Raw genomic sequence first — 25,745 nt, forward strand, 5'->3', positions numbered from 1 at the left:
AGCTGGCTGAGACGTTGAATTGTCCTCCCCCTCCTTCCCTGCCATCCTTTTGTTCGTTTCCCCCACGCCACCTTCATTTGTTTCCACAGGATGTGTGAGGAGTTCCCATAAAGGCCATTTACTAACCATGAGGACCACTGGAGGACTAGCTGAGCCCGAGGTTGTCTTTGTATTTCTGCTGTTTTTACAATTTCCTGTCCTGAGATTCTGTGATCCAGTCCTCTTCCTAAGGAATCTTTGTAGGAAGGCTGGTTGCTCCTTACTACTGTTTTTAGTTGAGATTTATCACAAACCGTTAAAAAAAAAAAACTGAGTGAAAGTTCTAGACTGATGCCTTCTCAGCAGTTTTGTTGCCTGTAAACAAAATGAGAAGAGCATGTTTTCTGCTTTCCACCGCAGAGCTTCCAACACATATTTCTGGGTTTGTGAAGTCAGACAAAAAGATCGTGACCTGTGTGTGTGTGTGTTGCTAAATCAAGACCTATACACCCAAACCCATATGGGGTGGTTTGTGTGAAAGCCCTGTGGTTTCTGAGGAGGCTCGCCTTCTGACATTGCTGCTCCTCACACTGGCGTTCCCAGACCTCCCCCAACAATTTCCACATTCCTGGACCCTTAAACAATCATGATCATTCAGCTTATTTCACAACCCTGCTCATACCCGTATTCAGCTTCATGTAAAAAGCTGCTAAAAGAAGAACAGGAGCCAGCTAACTTTATACATTAGAAACACATGTCTGAGTCTGAGCTCCACCCCGGTGACCTCTGAGAGGCCCCAGAGGTGAAGACACTGTTGTTCTGAATCAGCAGTCGAGTTCGGAGCTGAACGTCTGACCCTGACTCTGCCCCTCTTCTTCCTGTTGGCTCCGCTCATTTATCAGCATTGAGTAACAACGATTAGTTTCAAGCACTTGCATAACATACACATGTGGAACCTGACATCATGCTTTACTAAATCTGACGACAGACATTTCCCAACTTTTGCTCATTAAGGGTCAAACGCACTATTTTTGTTCATGTGTCATTTACAGTCTGTTCTGCTGCTCCAGCCGTGGATTCAGACACGAGCACAGTCTCTGATGATGAGCTCAGGAATCCCTGTGAGCCAAAAGCTCAGACTTCTCTGAACATTCAGTTTATCAGTTTTTTCTGCTCTTGGATGTGAAAAATGAAGCCACCCCTCAACCACCTAACCTGCAGTTCCTCTGCAGTCCAGCAGAGGCAGCAGTGAGTCAGTCCCCATAGACTCCCATGTTAAAACTGTCCAGCAGAAATAAACATGTTTACAGCTGATACAGTAACTGCTTTGGTCTTTGTGGATCATTTCCTCCTTCATAACAGCTGTACGGGGGAGGATGTTTCTATAACTCACCTGTTATTAGGGGCGTGGCCTCTCTGATTGACAGGTGGATGTTGGCACTGAGGCTTCAGAATGTGGAGTCATCATGGGAGCTAAGTCCATCTTTTACATACAGTCTGTGGTTTAAACCTTCTGTTTGTGAGGGTCAGCCAATTGGAAGAAAGCTAAAACATCTTGTTTCAGACGGTGGATGAACTGAGGGTGGAAGGCCAGTAGATAAAAGATTATTTTGGACTGTCAATCATGCAAACATACTGTATGTAGGAAACTGGAGACTCTGGGATGAAGCTCAGTGTTCTGACTGCTAGTATTTCTTCCAGCACCGTGTTGGAGCATCTGCCTCATGTGAAAGTCGTTATTTAAATCGAGTGTGTATTGGTTGTCTTGACAGCAGGTGGGTTTTGTATGCCCCCCACCCATTACACACACACACACACACACACACACACACACACACTTCAGGTCCCGCCTCCAGACGGTGGGGCGCTGACGGAGATCCATTTCGTTGCGGACACTTGGAGTTGCGCAGCGCACTGGACGGTCCGCCCGCTGCTTACCGGGTTACTCTTAAACTCCGCTTAAAATTTCTCTGCTTGGGTGAAGTTTATTTTCCGCCGACAGGATGAACGTAGGAATGGCGGAGAGCTGCTTTCTGTCCGCCCTGCAGCCCAACTCCTCCTGCACCGCCTATGTGGTCCCCTCGGACGGCCCGTCTCCGGACCCGGTGGCGAAAGCTCGGAGGGTCCGGGAGCAGGTCCGGATGCGGCTGGCTGAGAGAAAGTCTTCCTCCCTGACCAGACTGGACGGATCAACAGGTGAGAGCTGCCTTCACAGGTTGGCAGATGGGGAATGTAACGGCTCAGACTGTGAGACATAATGAGAGCGAAATGTAGCTCCTCGGGTCTCCGTGTGATTGGTCCAACATGAAATAAACAGCGACACCAGCTAGGATAGGTAAAACTGAACAAAGACGCGGCAAACTCAACAGGTACGGCAGCAGCAACAGCCAGCGCGCAAAGTGTGCAGGTACGTGCTGTTTATGGGGTACACGGCGAGCAGTCTGACCGAGGGCTGTGGCTCTGGTCCAAAAGCTCCGGAGATGAGCTGATAAAGCCTCAGTAACGGGCTCAGAAACACGGACGGCCAGAGTCAGTCTGCAGACCGTTATCTGCTCCAGGAATGATTTTCTTCCCAAAGTGATGACCAGGGGCGTGTCCATGTTTCTTTTTAAGAGGACCTCTTTTTAAATGGGTTTTTAGTTCATGATGAAATCAGCGAGTAAAAAAAGCTCGTGTTTGAGTTAAATTTTATACAGTCTCAAATCAGCAAAGTTTCTGATAAATAACCCAGATTATTATTTCAGGAGGGTCCCCGTGCACAGTATTTCCTGTTAAGATGTCCCATACATGAGCACTGAGGGGGTCAGGAGCCTAAACCTACACACACACACACACACACACACACACACACACACACACACACACACACACACACACACACACACACACACTAATCGAAGTGTGAACACGACAGAAAAAAAAGAATAACTATCACAACACAACAAGCTATGGATTTGATGTTTAACATGGTCAGTAATTGGTAATTTAAAAAGACTCGAACATAAAAACGAGTGCACGTTAGGTTTGAGGCGCTCACTGGACTGAGGACGCTCCTCACTCAGTTTCACGGGTGGTTTGTGTTAAATAAGTTTTAACTGGCAGGTAAAAGTTATTACCGCTGATAATTAACAATGTTCACTAAGTGGTAAACAGCCTTCCTGATAATGTTCATGTGATGAAGATTTTCAGGCTTGTTCTGATGTGCTGTAATTCTCTTATTTTTACTTTCACTTTTCCAATCCGCTCGCTTTGTTTAAGGAGGAAAATGTGGTTTGGGTTCAAATATAACATCCATCTGAGACCACCTCACTTATTAAATTATTTTCATGGTATGCGTCACAGGACTGATACCAAAGGACATATTCCATTTGAAATACCATATTTATCATCAATATTATCACACTGTATCAGTAAAATAACTATTTACTAACACTTAAAAGCTTTATGTATAATAATACAACATCATGTATTAGTAGATTCATAGATCAAAATAAGTAATAACTAAAACTGTATATTAAACTGTGCAGTGTACAGGGCTGGACTTCCATATTTTGAATTTGAATTCCCCCCACATGGGTGGTTTATCCAGTAGGGGTGGGGGCTCTGCTTGTCCTCTCAGACTGCTTTGTTTTCTTTCCTCTCGTCTCCATTATGGCTGCTCCGTTCTCTTTGTTCTCTCAGCACTCGTTTCACCATCAGAAGCTCGATACATTCGGCCTGAAACTCGTCTTTGTACTGCTGCTTCACCTTCTGTCTGAGGATCCTGTTGGCCTCCGTGTCACTGGGACTTCCACCATCATGTGTTTGTTTCTCATCAGTTGGTGTAGATTTACATTTGTAGCTGACATTTGAAGCCTGTGTTTGCACCGAGGTTTCCCGAAACAGCAGAAGGACGAGAGAGCTCAAGCTGCTGTCCAGGTCGGTCGGTCCACCTCACTGGGGTCCGGCCAGTTGCTCCTCACAGGTGCGACGCTGGCCTGAACATAGATTTCTGTGATTGTGTGTGGGAATTTCCTACATTATAATGCATGAATTTGTAGGATTAAATTGTGCAGCATACCTGCAATCATGGATTTCAGGCCCTGGTGGAACAGAAGTAGAAAGCAGCAGAACAAAGAAATACTTCAATAAAGTACAAATACAGTAAAAGAACAAGTACATTCCGACACTGTAATATTAACAGTACTGTAGTCCAGTAGTGTTGGTGGGGGGGCTGTAGTCTGCCTGAGTGAGCTGTGTGTTTTCACACAGCTTCTTTGGTGTGAATGGAGAGCAGACAAGAAACCATTTTTAATAACTCCATCATGTTATCCATCACAGTAGATGCAGATACTGTCTGACATTTAATCATTTCATATCATGAAAAAGATGAGCAGATTAATGCGTCCAGCTGTTTTCGGGGGTGGCTGTGTAGTAGAGCAGACATTTAGTCATCCGAGGGCCGTGGTTTGATCCTCCTGTCCACACGCCGCGCTCTAAGATACCGAAGCCCAGATTATTCCAATACTTCCATCAGCACATCGATAAAAATCCCACAGCATGCATCAAGTTTACGAATAAGTAAAAGAGCTCTATATACAGTTACAGTTATCTCTATATCGATCAGGTACAACAGTACAGTCTGCTTAGTTATTCATAACAGTTTTACCTCAGTACTTTTATTAAAGTAGCATTTTAAATGCAAGAGTGTTTTTCAAAATATTTTTATTTATTCAAGTAAAAATAAAAACATGCAAACAAACGAGGAACCAAACGGCTCCTCTCGATCAGAACGAGGAAACCTCTGTATGAAACATCTGGTCTATGAATTTATTTCTCTGTTTATTTGCTAATATCCTCTGAGGTTTGTTCCTTTTCGTTCTGATGGCGTCCTCCTGGATTCAGCAGAAGCAGCTCTGGAGTTTCTTTGGAAATCATTTCCCCTTCCTGTCACTCTGAGCTCTTCCCACAATGTTTGAGTCTTTGTACCAAACCCAGTGTAATGGCTCCTTCAGCCTCTGATCATCTCCTCCGTGTGTCTGCTTGAGTTTTATTCTAACCACTGAACCTGCAGGAGGTCCAGATATTCACATGAACCAGTTATGGTGTGTTAGTCTGAGGCGTGTAGTCACAGCACGAGCTGATTTCCAATCCTCTGCTCGCATTTCACTTTCCAAATCTTCCTTCATACATTTAGCTTCTAATGCAAACTGTCTAATGACTGGCTCTAGAAAGCATGACCATTACACACTGTGTGTTCTAACTTTAAATGATGAGCTGTGCAGACACAGCAGTTTGGTTAATGAGTAAGAATGAGCAGTATGCTCCAGTGTTAGAAAAGACTGCAGAGCTTCAGCTTTAACAGACCTGACCTTCTTATCAGGGGTCATCAGCAGAAAGTCTGAACACTGTTTGGGTGTTTAGGATGCACAGAGGGACTCATGAAAGATGTGATCCAGCTGCATTATGGGAAATTTAATACTTCTTCTAGTTCTTTGACATTTCTGTCTCAGGAACTCCTGATTTTGTTAGACCTGCTTAGACAGGTTGAAGCTAATTTGTCAGTTTGCAGTAAGTGTTCAGAAGGACAAAGGAAGCAGGGGAAAGACGAGTCAAAAACAGTCCCATCCAGATTTCAAGAAACACCAACCAAGATGGGAAATCTGTGAGAAACTGATGATGAATTCCAACATGCTCTGCTGTAATGACATTTTTTAGATGCTGTCTGCGTCCCTCTGTTACGCACAGTGTGTCCTTTGACTTTGGCACCATTGTGCACCAGTCATGTCAATACTGGCTGGTAGGAGATGATGGTGTTGCTTTAGAGACCAAAGTCTGTGTTGGGTGTTTGAAAGGGTGTTGGTGGCAGGGTAAGCTGTAGGTTTGTCTCATTGGACCTTTGTGTTTCACTCTGGTTTTGCTTTTTTTCACCCACAGAAGAAGCCACACCCATAAGTTTATCTGTAAGTCTTTAATAAAATCCAAATGGGTGAGTTACAGCTGTTATGAAAGAGGAAATTAGCTACAGAGTTTCTGTATCAGGCTGTAAACATGTTTATTTCTGCTGTAAATTTTAACACTGGACTCTATGGGGACTGACTCACTGGGGCGCCTCTGCTGGACTGCAGAGGAACTGCAGGTTTTGGAGCTTCCTGGCTTTGTGTTTTTTAGCCTTGATTTTGCTGCTGTGGCATCTGTGTGATAACATTACTGAGATCCAGCTCACCACAAAGTGAACTCCAGATTATTACAGGACTTCATTCCTGGATTCTTACATCAGTCAGCTTATAATTTCTCAGTGTTTAATGATATTTATTATTTTTGCATATTAATATAAATTAAAACCAAACACATGTGATATAGGAACAGTTGTTTGTGTATTGTTCAGACAGAGGTGAATTTGTGTGAAGCTGTGTGGGTGTTATTTCCTGGTCATTTCCTGTTTTTTTCCTCTTTATGGAAAAGTGCAGTGTGACATCACAGACTCCTGATAGGATGATTTGCAGGAATGAATGTTAAACACGGATGTTTGACCCCAGAATGTTAGTAGAGCAGACAGATTGTAAGAAGAAGAAAAAGGTGGTCTCTGTTTTGACATAAACAGTCAGTGAGGAGGGGCGCTGTGAGGATCCACATCTGTTTCACGCTCAGCTTTTCACAAAGAAAGTCTGGGAGGGGAAGGAGAAACCCCTCCTCCTCCTCCTGACTGCTGCTCCATCTCCTGACTGATAAGAAAACGGCCCTCGGTTTGACCCACAGAGGAGTCAGGATGTTGTCTGCACAGAAGCATGTGTGAGATCTTCCTTTATTCATAAAATGACTAAGTCTGTATCACCAGGCCAGCACGGATCAGCCTGATAGCGTTGTGTCTCCTAGAACTTAATATCAACCATGAACTAATTGCACCCGGAGTGGGCTTATGGGCTTAAGCCCTCAGTATTCAGTCAAACCATGTTTTTCTTTGTTAGGAGGAGGCAGTGGGATTTCACTGATGGTTAAGTGAGACGGGGCCCCTCCCTGCTGTGTGCTGTCTGTTTGCTCACTTTGGTATTTTGAACATTGCTTCAAAGAGTGTGTAAACACACGAACAGTGTGAGTGCACCCTTTAACTGTGCACACAAACATTTCACACACAAATCCAGGATTCATCAACTGCTTCTTACCTCAATTTGTTTCTGTGCTGCATGCACACAAACCCAGCGTGACCTGACAGTGTTCACCCGGGACCCTTTCTCAGTCTTCGTGAAGGGGGTTCAGGTCAGGTGACTGTGGGGGAAAATCCTCTTTGTTCTTCAGATATTGAGGTGTGTTTGTTTTGGATCATTTTCCCCTTTGATAGAGGGTGGCGTTACACTATTACAGCCACTCTCTAACTGGGTTCATCAGCGAGCTTCAAGCTCTGGAAAAGAGCTCAGTTGGGTGTAACTAATGTCACTCAGCACATTTCTTGCACCCCCTGGTTTGAGCTGGGACAGGAGACGAGAAAAAGGAAGCTAAAGCTAATGCTGCAAAAGCTAACACTAGCTCAAACGATGAGCTTGCACCGAGAGACGAGGCAGCGTAGGGGTCTGAAAACTCCCAAAAATATTTAATAATGCTGCCCCGCTTTGTCTTATAACAACACTGACAGATAACCCTGAGGTCCTACCACAGGGTGCAGCGGCAAATTTCACACCTTGGCAAAGAGCCGGTATTTTTGGAGTCTGTGACCTCTGAGAATGGAAGATTTAAAACATCTGATTCACTGGAAACTCAGGACGACATAAATAAAGACTTCAACAAATATTTACAGATCAGAAGCTTCATGCATAAGAAGAATAACTCACTATTCTGAGATGCTGAGCTTGAACTGGGTAATCGGTCATGGCACTTGGTAATAGACAGCGATGTGGGATTTTGAGTTTGCCTGCCAGAATTTCAATTTGCAACAGTTATAAATAATTACAATATAATATTTTGTACCATGTCTCATATCTCTGTACCTCTATAATAAGTACAGAATGGGAACTTTACCAAAGTGTCCCAAATGTAAGTTTAATGTAGGCAGCGGGATGCACTGTTTGTGGGAATGCATGAAAATCCCAACGTTCCGGACAGTGTTCCAGTGTTAGGACAGGAACAGGTCAGCAGGTTCCAGCAAATCCATCTCTGTGGCTGCTTGGGAAGGTTCCCGCCTCTCTTAGAGAGAAGGAGGATGTGATCCAGTCTCTTTTAAAGCTAGCAAGGAGAGTGGGTCAGAGATGGTCCTCCTTCAGTTTCCATGTGGATCTCAGGGGTTGTGAATATGGCAAAAACCCGGACAATCCATGAGAGGACTCGACCATTTCGGACTTCTGATTATAATGTAGATTTAAACAGTCGTGGACAGTTGTCATATTTTTAGACTATGAAGTACATGGATTGTATTTGTGTATTACTCGTTGTATTTCATCATATAGAACAGGTTATTGTGCAGGTACAGTGTATTGTCTTTCTGCAGTACTGATGTCACAGCATCTCTTATGTACTATTCTAGCACCTCACTGATTGAATGAATGTGGCCCTACTCACACCCCACCCAGGGCCCGCAGCAACAACACACCTGGAGCAACACCGCGCCCAAGGTCAGCACCCACCATCCCCACTGCAGAGGGGAGTCTGAGGGCCCACCTGCCTGCTGACCCACCCCTCCAGACACTCACTGAGTTACCAACAGACAAAAAAAAAGAGAAAAAAATACAGGACCGATTGGCCTGAGTCTGAAACAACACCCCTCAACCCACACAAACTACTCCACAACTGAGTGACAGCCGCTCCCTCACATGGATGCTCCCAGAATCCGTGAAGCGCAGACCGGACATCCTGATGCCAGCACGTTGGGGCACAGACCACACCCGGGCAGGGAGATACCCAACCAGGAAACGGGCAACCTCAGGCACCAGAGTCCCAGACCCCTTTGAGCCCACATGGAGTGTTTGCCCATGTTTGTCCTCCTGAGAAGTGGTTTTGAGTCTTGTGCTCTTCATTTAGTAAATTCCTTGTTTTTCTGACATATTGATCATCTTTTGATCAGCGCTGAATCCTCCGGATCCAGATTCCACAAAATGTTGCTCATGCATGTCACCGAGTCCATGTTCCCAGGGGCTCGTCTGATTGTAGGGTCTTTACCTACACTATAAAGCACCTTGAGGTGACTGTTGATATGATTTGGTGTTATATAAATAACACTGAACTGAACTGGATTGAACTGAATTGAATGCTCTGGCCCATTCGAAGCATACAGAGCGGTCGTGCTCCGACTGCGAGAGCTCTTCGTTCTGCTTCTTTCACTCAGTTCTGATGTCATGTTTCCCATTATCACAGCTCTGCTTAGTCAGCACTGTTCTGCTGGAAACTGGAGGCACAGCTGCATTTCTAACAGGTGAACAGCTGCATGTTGTAAGATTCCCTCTGAGCAAACTGAAAGTAATGATGCAGATAGTTTGGGGTAAACTCTTTATAAAGTTCACACATGACCTGATGCAGTGCAGCCCAAAGTAAATGAAAGCAAAGGACGCTGAAGAAGGGAGTCTTTCAAACGGCCCCCTGTCTAAGCTCGTTGATCACCTCCTGTGTGGAACATTCCTCTCCAATCACCTCTTCTCAGCATGTTATCACAGCCTATTTTAGACTGCTCTGTTGTTCAGACTGCTGTTCTTCCAGAGTGTGCCTGATATTTTTCACTATGAATTTTACAGGGTTAAACACTGCAGAAAGCCTTCAAACCAGCACAATGCCAGGAACCAGCTCTGCACACAGTCCTGTTTTTCTTAAAGGTACAGTCAGTAACTTTTTGATGTTATTTCAGAGAAAAAAAGGATGTTTTTTTACTCATAAATATACATTGATTATTGTGTAATTACATCTTCCAACAACTTGATGTGTTCTCATAAACTTCCACAATCTATTACATAATAATACACAGGAGCAGGTTTGCAGTTTGTGGAAACCTCCATGTTCCCCCACCATATTTGAATACTCTGGCTGTGAAGGGCGTCTTTCGATTAAATACGTTTTGCGTATGTGGCTAGAAAACAGCTACACACATTTAGCCTCCATAGAGTTTCTGCATTCTCCAAGCTGCTTTACAACCCACGTCTACACTTCTGGTACTGATATAGAACATAAATGCATTGCATTAAAATTTGAAGAAAGACCCAGACAAAGTTTTAATTCTTTTGAAAGCCTGACTCTTAGTCTGGTCCATCCTAATTGGGAAAATCAAAAACCTGTTTTATTTGTTATTATCTATCGTCCACCTGGTTCTTACTCAGAGTTTCTGTCTGATTTCTCAGACTTTTTATCTGATTTAGTGCTCAGTTCAGATAAAATAATTATAGTGAGTGATTTTAACATCCATGTAGATGCTGAGAATGACAGCCTCAACACTGCATTTAATCTATTGTTAGATTCAATTGGTTTCTCTCAAAATGTAAAGGAGCCCACCCACCACTTTAATCATACTCTGGATCTTGTCCTGACATATGGCATAGAAACTGAAGACTTAACAGTATTCCCTGAAAGCCCCCTCCTGTCTGATCATTTCTTAGTAACATTTACTTTAATGGATTACACAGCAGTGGGGAATAAGTTTTATTACAGTAGAAGTCTTTCTGAAAGTGCTGTAACTAAGTTTAAGGATCTAATTCCTTCATTATTATGCTCTTCAGTGCCATGTGCTTCGATCTTAAATATGATAAATCTATCCCTATTAATTGGCTACACATAATGGGCCTTCAAGGTGGCTGTAATTAAACCTCTACTTAAAAAGCCATCACTGACCCAGCTGTCTTAGCTAATTATAGGCCAATCTCCAACCTTCCTTTTCTCTCAAAGACTCTTGAAAGAGTAGTTGTAAAACAGCTAACTGATCATCTGTAGAGGAACGGTTTATTTGAAGAGTTTCAGTCAGGTTTCAGAATTCATCACAGTACAGAAACAGCATTAGTGAAGGTTACCAATGATCTTCTTACAGCCTCTGACAGTGGACTCATCTCTGTTCTTGTCCTGTTGGACCTCAGTGCAGCTTTTGATACTGTTGACCATAACATTTTATTACAGAGATTAGAGCATACTATAGGTATTAAAGGTACTGCACTGCAGTGGTTTGAATCATATTTATCTCATAGACTCCAATTTGTTCATGTAAATGGGGAGTCTTCTTCACACACTAAGGTTAATTATGGAGTTCCACAGGGTTCTGTGCTAGGACCAATTCTATTTACATCATACATGCTTCCCTTAGGCAGTATTATTAGAAAGCATGGAATCAATTTTCATTGTTATGCAGATGATACTCAGCTTTACCTATCAATGAAGCCAGATGACACACATCAATTAATTAAACTGCAGGAATGTCTTAAAGACATTAAGGCCTGGATGACCTCTAATTTCTTGCTTCTAAATTCAGATCAAACTGAAATTCTTGTACTCGGCCCCACAAATCTTAGAAACATGGTGTCAAACCAGATACTTACTCTGGATGGCATTACTTTGGCCTCCAGACCTTATAGTATCATATCACCCCAACAGAGCACTTCGCTCTCAGACTGCTGGCTTACTTGTGGTTCCTAGGATACTTAAGAGTAGAATGGGAGGCAGAGCCTTCAGCTTTCAGGCCCCTCTTCGGTGGAACCAGCTCCCAGCTTGGATTCAGGAGACAGACACCCTCTCTATTTTTAAGATTAGGCTTAAAACTTTCCTTTTTGATCAAGCTTATAGTTAGGGCTGGATCAGGTGACCCTGAACCCTCCCTTAGTTATGTTGCTATAGGCCTAGTCTGCTGGGGGTTCCCATGATGGACTGAGTGTTTCTTTTTATTCACCTCTTTCTACCCTGTTTTTACTCCACTCTGTATTTAATCATTAGTTATTATTAATCTCTGTCTCTCCCCCCCCTCAGCAGATGACCCCCCCTCCCTGAGCCTGGTTCTGATGGAGGTTTCTTCCTGTTAAAGGGAGTTTTTCCTTCCCACTGTCACCAAGTGCTGCTCATAGGGGGTCGTTCTGACTGTTGGGTTTTCTCTGTATTATTTTAGGGTCTTTACCCACAATACAAAGTGCCTTGAGGCGACTGTTTGTTGTGATTTGGCGCTATATAAATATAATTGAATTGAAATTGAATTGAATTGAAACTCTGTTATTAGTGTTTTGCAGATTCCCAGCGTTTTTGCTCCTTTTTGACTGAGTAATGTGTTGATGGCTGTGTGTGACCATTGTGTATGAGCATACCTTCCCCGAGCTCTGATGTGTCGATGCTTACGTTCAGACTTGCGGCCCAGCGGCCCGCCCAGCAGCATTTCCTCCCCCCTTCCTCACATCCTGCTGGACTCGACGGTCTTTGAGTTTCTCACTGTGTCCAGCAGCTTACGTCATGTTTTACAGCGTAATGGGCTTCAATCACCCCGTTCTCATGTGGTTACAGTGAGCTTTAAACTTCAGGCTGCTCCCATTTGAGACATGCAGGGAATTTATTTGTATTACAGTATCCCTGCTCACTGTACACTGCATCACTGTTATACAAAGACTTTTTATCTTCAGGCAGACCATGTTTCATTGGCAATGTTGCTCCACCTTTGGCCTGAGTTAGGGACATTCCCGGTCCACAGTGCTTCTTCCTCTTGTTAAATGATGACATATTGACTGTGTTTCCAGTCTGAGCGTCTCCTGCGATGGATGCGGCTCTTATTTTTTTAACAGGCTGCAGTTCTTTGTTTGTTATTTCCTGAACAGACACGAGTGCCTAAGAACTGTTCAGTGGTCGTTCTCGGGCTCTTCAGTGTTTCATCAGCTCTGTTCATGCCTTTAAGCTCAGCTTGTAAAAACTCACACTCAACCTCACGGCCTCACGGTATCCCTGACACCAAACATCTGATCACTACAGAGAAGAGTCCCTCTCAGTGTGAACATGAAGACTTTTCACAGCGAGTAATCCAAACCACGCAGCAGTGTGATAATGACTAACCTCGTGCTGTGGGTGGGTCATCTCAGACGTTCTCTTGGCTGAAGTTTGGTCTGTTTTCAGCATCATATTGATGGCCTTTGTCTCCGCCCATCAGGGGACCCTCAATGTAAATATTCACTGAGCTCGTTAAACTTTATTGCCACAGCTGGGGGAACAGCCACACTGATTTCATTGGAGAATCTGTTTTTAACTATCAGCTCTTCCTCAGAGTTTGTTTGATTTTCTGAACTGAAGGAGGATTTGGACCTGGAAATGGTTAATGATATCAGACCTAAAGAGCAGAACAGTTTTTTTAGCTCAAAAATGAATTAAGATGGAGTTCATGGCAAACACTCGGGCACACACCTAAATTACCAAATGGCACGCTTTAAAATGGACCACACAAACCAGACTTACACTGGGAAGCTGGTGGCTTCTCAGGGTGTCCGTCATGAGCCTGTCGACCAGCTCGATAAAAAGTCCGTTTTTAGGCTGCTCAAACCAAAGAGCTTCTCCTAACATGACAGAGTAAATTCAAAGGATCAGCTCTGGAAGTTAAGCCTGGTTTCATGGAGACCTTGAATATAAAGCCTGACTGTGAAGGCTGAGAGATTAATTTTAGGGGCCTGGGCTGTGGGGTTGTTCATACTCTTCAAAACTCTGAATTTCATGTTGTGTTGTGAGCTGTGGTCCCAGAGCCGGTTATAACTAATTATTTGTCTGCCTGGTGACCTGTGTGTGATATTATGGACTGCACTGCTGCCGCACGATTGGCTGATTGGATGAGCTCGGTGTTTGAACATGAAGTTTAGACTTAAAGTAAGAATATGAATCATTTTGAATAAGTTGTATTATAACCTCTTCCTTCTCTCTGTGTAGATTATAACCCTCCCGAGATGAAGAGCTACAGCCACACTCATGGTTTCAGCTCCAGATCAATGATAAACACACCCAGTCGTGTCATTGCTGTGAGTACACTCTCCATACATTATAAAGAGTTTTAAAGTGCAGGTCAGTGTCAGTCACTGTGGTGAGCCGCAGCTTAGCTAGAAAACAGAAATGAATTCAATAGTTAGCATTTTAATGTATAAATAAATACAATGGTTGATGTTTTACTCTTTGTGAAGTGTGTGAGGGGCTTCATGAAGCTGACATATCAAAGATTGGATATAGACCTGCATTCTCACCAACATCCAGCAGGGGGTGACTTTTCTTGTATGATTTGTATAGAAGTCTATGAGAAAATGAGCCTCATGCTCACCTGATCTCTGAGCTCAGTGAACACTCTCATGATGAGTTTATGGGCTCAGTCGCTGGTTTCAGGTCTGACTGAAGAAAACATGATGTTCATTTTGGAAATGATGGTCCCATTAGAGTCACAAAGGAGCAGGAAGCAGGGGAGGATTCAGGAGTGAGTTACCGTGTGTTAAATAATTTGGCTTTTTCATATTTTGTTTCTTTAATTTTGTTTATGCACAGTGCATTATGTGGGTCTAACGGCCCTCAGAGAGCCTTCAAATATAAAGGAAATAAAATTCAGGTGTAAATTCCTTTAAAGTCAAACCTCAAACCTGCAGAGCCTGGTCTTAATGAGTAATTCCTTAATGAAATCAGTTAAAATTCCTCAGTATGGTTCCACTTTATTTATGCAAAGCATTCAACAGTAAAGCATATACCTATATATTTTTTTGTTAGTCCTAATGTAGCAAACGTAGCTATACTGAACCAGCCCCTGTGCAAAGCTTCAGCTAATCTGGTAGTTCTCAGACTGTAATGCTGCTGCAGCGCGGCTGGTTCTTATTCCCGGGAAGTGAAATAACGCAGTTTTATCGAAGCCTGTTCTCAGTTATGCACAAGGTGTCTTTTGGAGGTGGAGTGTGACATTTATGGCATTAATAATAGTCCTGACTCATCATTTTTCAAGACAAAGGATCACAGGTATGCAGAGGTGTAATTTAATCTTCTCCTAAAAGACAAAACGTAAACCGGCAACTTACTCCTCAGCCGACCTGCCGGCCTCCATATGGGGGATTATATAACTCTAAAATGGGCTGACACTTTGTGCACAGCAGACCTCTGGGCACAAAACAACATTACTGGGGTGAGACTGTGCAGGCCACCATAGAAACTAAGCTGAATGAATATGACTTTTGTAGGGAAGATAAACAAAGCTTTGCTAATGAGCTACTCCCACCCAAAGCAATGACCCCTGGCACATTTCTCACTCTGAGCTTCACTCACTGAAGCCCGTCAGGGAGCAAAGAGCATTGTTCAGCAGCGGTTTGATGTATGTTTGCATGCTTGGCTGGACTCAGACAACCTTTCAAAGGTCACAGGGACAGGATGTGGACCAAGAAGAATTTTCATGTCATTGCTGGCAGATAATTAAGAAGAAGAAAGGTTAACGAAACATGTTAAACATAAATGCATATTTTTAAAGTAATTCTGAAATAAAGCAGGAATGTCAGCATTTAATCTATTCAATCAGTATTATAAGTCCCTAGATTGTACAAAATAAATGTCCACCAGGATCACATCTGCCCCTTTATCATTTTGACCTAAACAGAAATCATATAACAGAAGAACTGTGAGGCTAAGGTGCCGTTTACACGAAGCCGTTTTCACTGGAAACGGTGTCGTTTTGATGCGTTTCAGCCTTTCGTTTACACGATGGCGTTTCAGAAACGATCCGCGTTTACACGAGGACATGTGAAACGATGAAAACGATGTAGTTCCCATGCCAGGCCACAAGTTGGCGTTGGTTTTCTCTTTGCAGTTTGTTTACGCAAGACGCGCATGCGTGGAGTGACACAGTAGGTAGTGCGGCAAATTGTTCATTACTTACAAAACGGCCAATGTGAGAGGTTTTGTGTGGACAGATGATGAGGTTGGATCGCTGCTGCACACAACGCTGAATTACAAAACGGTAAAAACACAGGAAAAGCATAAGAAGCACTCGTGAATCCGCGAGTACTGTTTATCAGTTTGCGCGTGCGCGAAAAACTGGCCGTCGCAACCATAGTGCGCATGTGCGAGTCGAGCGTTTTCAAATCACCCCGGTTTCAAGTGTTTACACGAAAACGCAAGCCGGTGCGTTTCTGAAATGCTCCACTCTGGACCCCGTTTCTGAAACACATCGTTTTCACTCTGTTGTCGTGTAAACAGAAGGGCGAAACGCATCAAAACGACACCGTTGTCGTGTAAACGCAAGGCCGAAACGCATCAAAACGACACCGTTTCAAAATGAAAACGGTCTCGTGTAAACGGCACCTAAAATGCCTGTAGGAGAGCTGTTTCCAGAGTTTGAGAGGTCGCACTTGTTTTGCATGTGGCTGAAATGTTTGCTGGCAGTTCTTAAATAATTCAGCAGAGTTTATTTCTCCACCTGTAAGCATACCTGAGCGTAAAGCACTCACACTGAGCAGCCATTGTGTTTGAGTGTTTCCTTTCTGCTCTGCGTGTCACTGAGACGGAGTTCAGAACAATGTAAAGAAAAGAAAAATGCAAACAGGAAGTCGATCTGCTGCCTTTAACCCTGCAGCAACAATACAGAGGCTGCAGGCAGTTTCCTACACATCATGACCGGCTGGAATGAAGGAGAAATATCTGCCCCCCTTCTGATTTTCAGATCATCAAACAAATTTTAATCTTAGACAAAGATAACAAAATGTAGTTTTTAAATGATGATTTTGTTTATTAAGGTAACAAAGCTATCGAAACCTACCTGTCCTATAACACCTGGCTGTTCCACCCTCATCAAGTGTTGGTGATAACTGGCAGTGAGTGTTTCCCATCACTGTGCAGGAACTTTGACCCCCTCTTCTTTGCAGAGTTGTTTGAATTCAGCCACATTGGAGGGTTTCCCAGCATGAACGGCCTGTTTGAGCTCAAAGCATCTGATTTAAGTCCAGACTTGGACCAGACCGCTCCAAACCTTCACTTAGGGTTTCAGAGGTGGACCTGCTGCTGTGTTTCTGATCATCGTCCTGCTGCGCAACCAAAGTGAGCTTCAGGACACGAACTGATGGGCGGACGTTCTCCTGCAGGTTTCTGGTAGAGAAGAATTCATGGTTCCTTCAATGACAGCAAAGCAGCCCCACACCATCACACCACCACCACCATGTCTGACTGTTGGTTGATGTTCTCTTTATGAAATGCTGTGTTAGTTTCTGCAGATGTAACGGGACTCAAACCTTCCAGAAAGTTCAGCTTCTGTCTCGTCAGTCCACAGAATATTTTCCCAGAAGTCTCGATGATCATCCAGATGTTTGTTGGCAGATGTGAGACGAGCCTTTGTGTTCTTGTTGGTCAGCAGTGGTTTTCTCCTTGGAGCTCTCCCATGGAGGCCATCTTTTCCCAGTCTCTTTCTGATTCTTGAATCATGAACTCTGACCTTAGCTGAGCCAAGTGAGGCCTGCAGTTCTTTAGATGCTGTTCTGGGTTCTTCTGGATGACTCGCTGATGCTCTTGGAGCTCCTGGGAAGGTTCCCTGCTGTTCCAGGTTTTCTCCATGTGTGGATAATGAATCTCACTGTGGTTCTCTGGAGTACCTTTTTTCCCTTAATAAATGAAGTCATTGTTTAAAAACTGCATTCTATTTACATTATCTTTGTTCAATATTAAAATTTGCTTGATCATCTGAAACATGTAAGTGTGACAAATATGCAAAAAACTAAGAGATCAGGAAGGAGGCAGATACTTTTTCATGACACCGTACGTTTCCTCTGGCAGGCAGCATTTGTGGTGCTCAAACAGCTAAAATATACACCTGAAAAACTCAGCAACAATGAAATTATGACCCATCCATCCATTTCCTGGGGCTGGGTTGCAAGGGCAGCAGCCTAAGCAGAGAAGCCCAGACCTCCCTCTCCCCAGCCACCTCCTCCAGCTTATCAGGGGGTCCCCAAGGTGTTCTCAGGCCAGCTGAGAGACATAATCTCTCCAGCGTGTCCTGGGTCTGCCCCGGGGCCTCCTCCCAGTTCACAACCCAGTTAATCAAAAAAACAAAACACAATACTGGGACGAGTTTTATTTAGGAACTATTTTCTACTACTGTCTACTCTCTACAGCCACCATCCAAAAGAAGCGTGCAGCAGCTCAGGGAGGATGTTATTAATGTTTACATCCTGTTAAAGGCACGAACCTCTTGGCACGGGTAGGGGCACGCCTTCTTCTGCACAGTGAGACGACTCTAAGGAATGATAATAATTCCTACTTAAAACTGCTCACAGTGAGGTTTGGGATTTCTCAAAAGAGACGTTTGCATTTTTCAAATGGGAGAAGTTCCTTTTAGTTTTGTTACAAGGCACTCGCCTCTACATCCAGGACCTCCAAAAACAGGCAGCCCTTTTGGATGAATCTAGATGAATAAATAGTACTAAAGGCCAGAGGAAACATGCCATCCATCTACTTTCTGCCTCGTATCGGGGTCCGGGTCCCAGGACCAGCAGTCCACTCCAGCCACCTCCTCCAGCTCTTCTGGAGAAAGCTAAGAGACATAACGTCTCCAACATGTCCTGGGTATCCCCCAGGGTCTCCTCCCAGCTGGACATACCTGAAACACCTCACCAAGGATGTATCCTGGTCAGATCCTGAACCACCTCGACTGGTTTATGTGGGGGAATAGCGGCTTTACTCTGAGTTCCTTCCTGAATGACTGAGCTCCTTACCCTATCCCTAAGGGAGAGCCCAGATAACCTTAGGAGGAAGCTCACTTCTGCTGCTTGTCTCCTCGTTCTCGTTCTTTCACTCTCAGGGTGGGAATGTACTGATCGACTGGTAAACTGGCACCTTCACCTTCATACTCAGCCCTCTCCTCACCACAGCAGACAGGTGCAGTGTCTGCATCACTGCTGACACCACCTGTTCCACTCTCCCCTCACTTATGAACTCCTCTGTTTGAGGCAGAAACTCCTCTGCGACCCAGAGAAGGAACTCCACCCTTTTCCGACTGTGAGCTTGGCCTCACACCTAAAGTTGCAACTCTCATTGAGCTACACACTGCCCCATCGCTCAAAGCCAGCAGAAATCATCCACTACAAGCAGAGACGTGATTCTCAGCAACCCCCAACTAGACTGTGCTGAGAACAGAACTGATGAAGCAGAGCCAGAGGGAGGTCAACACCAACCCAGAACAAATCTGACTTAGTATCAGCAACCTGAACCAAGCTCTGACTGCAGTGTACATGTTTCAGTTTGGGACGAACTGAACCTTTAACCTAATAAATTACTGATATGAGTGATACTTTGTTCTTGCCATAAAAAAAGTGTATCTAGACTATTTCTAGTTTTTCAAGGGATACTTTGCCAAGAAAGCGTTTGTCTCTAACCTTTTACTTCTCCCCACATCTCCTGTCTTCAGGTGCCCACTGTGCCTCTTCCTGCCTCTGGGTTCTCATCTCGCTCTGCTGCGGAAACCACTTCCAGGGTGACCCACAAAGGGATGGGCGTGGTCCAGAGCAGCTCCCACACCTCCCAGCTGTACAGCAGAAACCGACGTTCTAAGTCACTGAGCCAGGGCGACCAGGAGGCATTCCCTCTCGCTTCACCCGTCCGTCCCGAGAATGCCTCGCTCACTCTCCCTGCGCCTCCACCTGGCACCCTGAGGCGCAGTCTCAGTGGGATTCTGGCCCAAGAGAAAGGCTACTGGCATGAGGAGGAGCTTCCGCAGCAGTACACCTACAAGGGGCCCTCCCACCGCACCATCAGCCGCATCACCAACAGACAGCAGCAATACCAGCAGCATCAGCAGAGCTCCAGCTACGGCCAGGAGGGCTGGATGGGGAATGGCAAGGGGATCCCTGCTGGAGGGGACACTTGGGGAACACAGTGGCACCAACAGCACCACCACCAGCAGCAGCAGCAGCAGCACGTGTCCAGAACGTCTGCTAATCTGCACCGTGCCGCCTCGCTCCGCAGCCTGAGGAGTGTCGGGAAAGGAGTGGACGTCTTCGATGGAGCGTCAGTCCACAGCAACGACCCGCTGGGAGAGTGAGACACGTTCTTCATTCTTTTAGCTAGCTGGGTTAGCTTGGACCAGATTTAGTTTAGCTTTGTCACACGTATGAAAAACCTGCATGCTGGTGCACGAAGGGCCGTCCACAACGGAAGAGACTAGAAGCGATGTGGTGACTAGAAACCATCAAAAGTGCAATTCAGTGACCTGCAGTGACGATGGGTCAAATAACCATTAAGTACACACTGGGAGTCACTCGCAGCAATGTGGCGACCAGAGCAACCGTGGGGGATGGGAAGTGGGCAGGAACCAATCACTCACTCAGCAACCAACGTTTCTGGACCACCCCACTCCCAGAATGCTTTCATTGCACGATGTGATTGGCTGGTGTCCTTGTTGCAGTATTTCAATAAATTTGATTGGTGACACTGCATTGGCATTTGAAATATTAAAGATATAGGTGGACAGGCCAGCTGGACACGTGATGAGACCGAAGAGCAGACAGTCACGGTTTTACAAGTCTAACTGAAAGTGTGACGTGCCTCTCAGTCACTGTGAACGTTGTAATGTCATGTGTCGCTGAACTAAATTGTGGATGCATTGCTTCACTTTTCTTGTGGTGCTGATGCTGAAATGGCAGAGCAGGCATCAGCCAATCAGATCTCATTTATTCAAATGGTCCACCCTTATCGCCAGCCAATATCGTGAGAGTGAGGTGGTTATTTGTGCAGCTTGGAATAAAACCGGAGAAGCTGATCACTGTGTGGAGAGACCACCCTGTCATCTATGAACAGTTAAATAGGCAGCTAATGTGGCTCCTGCTAAAACTCACTGAAGTTCTGGTAGGTTGCCTTATGAGTAGTTGCCTCTATGATGATTGAACCAAAAATACCTCAAAAACTTTTCTCACCTCTTCACTGCAAGCAGCGCCGGCAAAGTGAAGCAATGGATTCACACTTCAGATTTTTTTTTTTCTGCATGCAATCTTTTATTTTGAAAATCAACCAGCTTCTCTCGGTTCATGTCTGATTTCTGGTCTGTGCAACTTTATGTGACATCCCTCACAAATGAACTCAATGCAGATCAAAAAGTTGCTTCACAACACGCGGCAGCGCCTCCGGGTGAAGTGTTGCCTTGAAGTGGGCGGGATCACTCAGGTGGCTGCTGATACCGCTCCATAGTGCCATGTATGGCAGTGCATTCCCAGTCACCCGGTATAAGTCATTTGCAAAGGGGTGTGACAGGAATTTCAAGCTTTTTCATGATTTTCTTAATAGCTGAGAATCTTGAAATAATCATAATAAAAATAATTAATAAAACTTAAAAGATTGATACAGAAGTAAATAGACTGAAATAAGCATTGCTAGATTATTCAGTGCTTAAAATAACCATCAGTTTTTGCCAGGCTGTGATGAACTTCTGATAACCCTTTTAATACAGTTGTGTTCTACTCTGTGTGTGTGTGTGTGTGTGTGTGTGTGTGTGTGTGTGTGTGTGTGTGTGTGTGTGTGTGTGTGTGTGTGTGTGTGTGTAGGATGCACAGTCTGGACATGCCCACAGCCGTCAGATATCTGTCCGAGGCAGACGCTAATTTGAAAGTTGTTGGAGCTGCATTCATTCAGCATCAGTGTTACCACAGCAGTGACGCCAAAAACCAGGTAAGTGTTCACATGAGGCCGCAAATGGAGACACATGGAAACAGTTAGCGTGGAGCAGACAGTCACGGGGTGGGAAAAAAAATGGATTAGCAAAAGAAAACAGGAAGTGACTGCAGAAAATGGCATGACACACACGTACGCACACACACGCACGCACACACACACACGCACACACAAACAAAGAGTCACAGTGGACAAAAGGAAAGACGAGAAGAAAAGAAACACTAAAGCCAATAAACTGTGAGCTCAGTGCTCAGTCGACCCTGACAGGACCCTGACAGAGTCCACAGAGGAGAACAAACCGTCGTGGGCTGATGTCTGTCTCTCTTCCACAGTGTGTCTTTTGTCCTGTCTCTCTCTCTTTCTTCCTGTTAAAAGGGAGTTTTTCCTTCCCACTGTCACTAAGTGCTTATTCATAGGGGGTTGTTTTGGCTGTTGGGTTTTCTCTGTAATTACTCTAGGATCTTGAGGTGACTGTTGCTGTGATTTGGCACTATATAAATAAAACTGAATTGAACTGAATTGAAATGTTGAACTTGCTTATTTAGCCAGAAGGAATGAAACACTTAGGTAAAGGTTGCAAAGGTAGCAAAGGCAGATCTTAATGCAGCTCTGCCTAACTTCCAGCCACCTTCTCAGAGACATAAACACCAGAGTAGAGGTTGGGTGAGGTGAAGATGGCGTTGGTGACCTTCTCACTTTCTCAGGTCCGAGCTCTGCAAGGTGTTCCAGCTCTGGTGCGCCTTTTCTCCAGTGACAACCAAGAAGTGAAGCGTTACGCTACCGCTGCCACGAGGAACCTCATCTATGAGAACGCTGAGAACAAGGCGGCCCTCATCGACGCCGGCGGGCTGGCACCTCTTGTGAGCATCCTGAACGAACCTGATGAGGAGCTGCGAAAGACTATCACAGGTAATGACCCGATGCTCTCTGCTGTGTGGACTGGTCTGACATGTTAGCGCTTTAAATCCTAGAATTAAAAGCTCACTGTGGCCGTCCGCAGGCGTCCTGTGGAATCTGTCCTCCAGAGATAACCTGAAGGAGAAGCTGTGCAGAGAAGCTTTACCTGTGCTGACACAGAAAGTTCTGATTCCTCTGTGCAGGAGCATCCCACTGAGTCCATCAGAGAGAGACATCTTTAACAACACCACCGGCTGCCTCAGGTTGTATAATGCAAACAGCAGCACGGGGCTGTATGAGCCTTAAAATCAGTGTCTTCTGCAGCAGTTTATGACCAGATATTCTGATTTCCTGTGGGCCCTGCTGGGGTTTTGGTCTCCTCTGTGCCACCACATTTAAAAATCCCTGCCTGTGGGTAACCTGGTGGAGACCAGCAAAGAACAGGCTCATATATACACTTTAGGAGGCAAAAAAGAATGAAGCAAATTTAACATATCCAGGATGTCTTTTCCTTATCTGGCTTTTCTTATTCTGGCATTATCAATATCGCTTTGACTGCGTCCGACTGTGACAGAGTCATCGGTAGCACGGCTCTGTCAGCAGGACAGAAAAGCGCTGACTATAATTCCCATTTTATTTTCCTTTAAATGAATTGGTTTATTCTTTGTGCTGCTGTCTGAAAAACATACATACAGGTGACCTGTTTCAGGATCAGCTAGCAGGGAAAAAGCAGGAATAAATTTGAATCTCTTTTTATTTTTGATGCTCATCACAAACAAACTTCAGAGCCTCTGCACTCTGAGCTACATGGCGATCTCTAACCTGCTCTGATCTAAGAAGTGAAGCACCTTCATAACTCTGACGCACACAGGCTTAAACACGAAGTTACCTCAATAACCACAAATCCTGCTGCAGAGCTCAGAGACACGAGGATTTGTGTGTGAACACAGCCTCAGTGTTCGCAGGCTGACTCAGAAGAGCGCTCAGTCAGGATAAGGGCTTCCATGTGGCACGACCCAGAGAACATTATCACAGTGAGACGCAGTGAAAGAGCAGAAATATGCAGCAGCAGAGAAAGAGGCTTTTATATCCTCATTAAAACTCTTCAAGAGGGTTCAGTCACACTGGACTGTTTTTATCTCCCTGTGAAATTAAAGTGAATTTAGATAATGATCCACAATAGCTGCCCAGATAATGATGGTCAGACCTGCTTCTAGGAGGGTTTTAACCGCACTAAGGCTCTGCTGCTTCTTTTTGAGGATTTATTGAGCTGGTTCTTTACTCACATTTACATCAAGTAATTTCACACAATGAAGCCTCACAGAGGTGAGTTGCTTCTGTTTTAGTGACGTTACATTGGGATTATTTTCTTTATTGGAGATGAGGCTTCGTGTAAGTGCAGGATCGCTTGAGTAAAGGTCTCTGCTTGTGTTGGTCTGCACAGGAACTTGAGTTCCACGAATGAGAGAACGAGGCAGAAGATGAGAGACACGCCCGGCCTCGTGGACTCTCTGGTGACCTACATCCAGCAGGCAGACCAGGCAGATGAGAAGGTAACTGTGAGCCACACGGCCGCTGTGGATAATGATGTCTGATTTAAAAATCACTGCTCATTATGGCTGCAGCGCACCACACCGCAGGCCCCTTAAAACGTCTGGAGCCATGAGCACAAACCACCGACGCTGGAGTTTGTCGTGTTTACAGCAACACTGCGGGGAGGCTCTGTGTCATCACACCCTTTATTTAAGCAGCTGAAGTCTCACTGAGGTCAAACTTTTATTCTAAAAGTGACCCGACAAACGGTCGGGGACTGTGTGTGACTGTGGACACCTACGTCCACAGTCACACTGATTTATTTACAGTGTTTATCAAGTATCAAAAGTCCAGTAAAATCCTCAGATTTCTTCTTCATGGTTTGTTGTGAGGTGGTTATGAAACTGTCTCCACTCTTAAAGTTTTTATGAAGTTAATCAGACGTCCTGCCCTGCTCATTTAAAACAAACATTGTTTCACCATTTTCCTTCTTGGAGGTTTCCGTCAGGAGCACGATGGGAAATCACCGCAGAAGGAATGTAATCTATAATCCCAATCTGTCACTGACACACGGCCTTCCAGACTTTACTCCTGTGTGCATTAGGAGCTTCCACAAACAGCTCTGAGGACAGGTCCATATATGCTTCATTAGACTTCAGCTTGGCTGATCATCTCATATTTCTGCTGCTGTTAATATTTTAATCTCAGCTCAAAGTTTCTTTGGTAGGTTTTCGAAGGCGAGCTCTTCTCATCGTGGATAAAATGGCTCAGAATGAAGTTCTGCACCTTCAAGCTTCAGATGTGACCCGGGGCCCTTTAAATGATGTGCTATGCAGATTTTATTCTTTTCGGTTCAGTGTAATGTCAGGGAGTGGGTTTGCTGTGGTTTCACTGTTAGTTTGTATTTGTCAGGAAATCGCTGATTTACATGACTCACCGTCATGTAAATGTCCCAGTCAACGGATTTCCCGAAGCCTCCGCAGGACGGCCGTGTTGGAAAATGTCCCCAAAATGACTGAAGCCTCAAACTAACGCCATTTCCTGTATATCTTTATTCTATTTTAGTTAGTGTGGTTAGTGCCAAAATTCCAGTTTCCAGACGGGACAGGATGGATGCAAAAAAGAAACAGCAACATGTGAAGAAGCGCAGATAAGAGAAGAGAAAGGACCGGCTGATGTAGAGCTCAAACCAACAAACCAACTCAAAGCTCTGCGACCCAGGAGCCATGTCACCTTTTCAGTTATTTCTCTATAAGTTTGTTGGTGTTATTAAAAAGTCATTTTTCATGTCGGCAGTGCAAAGATGTCAGACTGCAGCAGGCAGCGTTAAGGTGCCGCTCTCAGCCTGTTTGCTTCTGTTTAAGGTGGTTACTGATGTTTTTAATTTCCTCTGTGCACGTTCAGGGTTTGGAGAATTCCCTGTGTGTGATGAGAAATCTGTCCTATCAGCTGTACTCGGAGCTCCCCCCCTCAGTCCAGCTCCGCCTGGAGGGCCCGTCGAGAGCTTCCGCCAACAGGGACATCGAGACCATCGGCTGCTTCACTCTGTACAACAAGAAGAACGTGGAGGTAAAACCACACACACATAAACCCAGAGGAGAGGGTGCTGTGTTACCTGCTGGGATGATCTGGATTCCCTCCACCACACCTCAGAGATCCCTTTCCTTTCACACGCTTACTTTGGCGAGATTTCACTTTAATTTGTTCATCTCAAACGTGACTGAGACTGAAAAACCAATATACCAATATTCCTGCAGGGCCCGCAGACGTAAAAGTCCAGA

General features: G+C 44.7%; 1 protein-coding gene across 3 annotated transcripts in view; it reads left to right on the forward strand.

Annotated features, from left to right (window-relative positions):
* The first annotated feature begins 1,856 nt into the window (after positions 1 to 1,856).
* LOC115776459 (plakophilin-3-like) overlaps positions 1,857 to 25,745 on the forward strand; it is a 32,202-nt gene continuing 8,313 nt past the window's right edge. For 2 of the 3 annotated variants that reach the window (XM_030724172.1, XM_030724173.1), the window contains exons 1-9: positions 1,857 to 2,175; positions 9,675 to 9,752; positions 13,798 to 13,886; positions 19,280 to 19,908; positions 21,408 to 21,531; positions 22,239 to 22,443; positions 22,535 to 22,694; positions 23,876 to 23,984; positions 25,369 to 25,533. In XM_030724172.1, coding sequence (XP_030580032.1) covers positions 1,983 to 2,175; positions 9,675 to 9,752; positions 13,798 to 13,886; positions 19,280 to 19,908; positions 21,408 to 21,531; positions 22,239 to 22,443; positions 22,535 to 22,694; positions 23,876 to 23,984; positions 25,369 to 25,533 — 1,752 coding nt within the window. In that variant the 5' untranslated portion in view covers positions 1,857 to 1,982. The remainder of the gene's footprint in view (positions 2,176 to 9,674; positions 9,753 to 13,797; positions 13,887 to 19,279; positions 19,909 to 21,407; positions 21,532 to 22,238; positions 22,444 to 22,534; positions 22,695 to 23,875; positions 23,985 to 25,368; positions 25,534 to 25,745) is intronic. The other variant, XM_030724174.1, reaches the window with a different exon arrangement.

The sequence above is a fragment of the Archocentrus centrarchus genome, unplaced genomic scaffold, assembly GCF_007364275.1.
Source record: "Archocentrus centrarchus isolate MPI-CPG fArcCen1 unplaced genomic scaffold, fArcCen1 scaffold_32_ctg1, whole genome shotgun sequence".
Classification (NCBI taxonomy): Eukaryota; Metazoa; Chordata; class Actinopteri; order Cichliformes; family Cichlidae; genus Archocentrus; species Archocentrus centrarchus.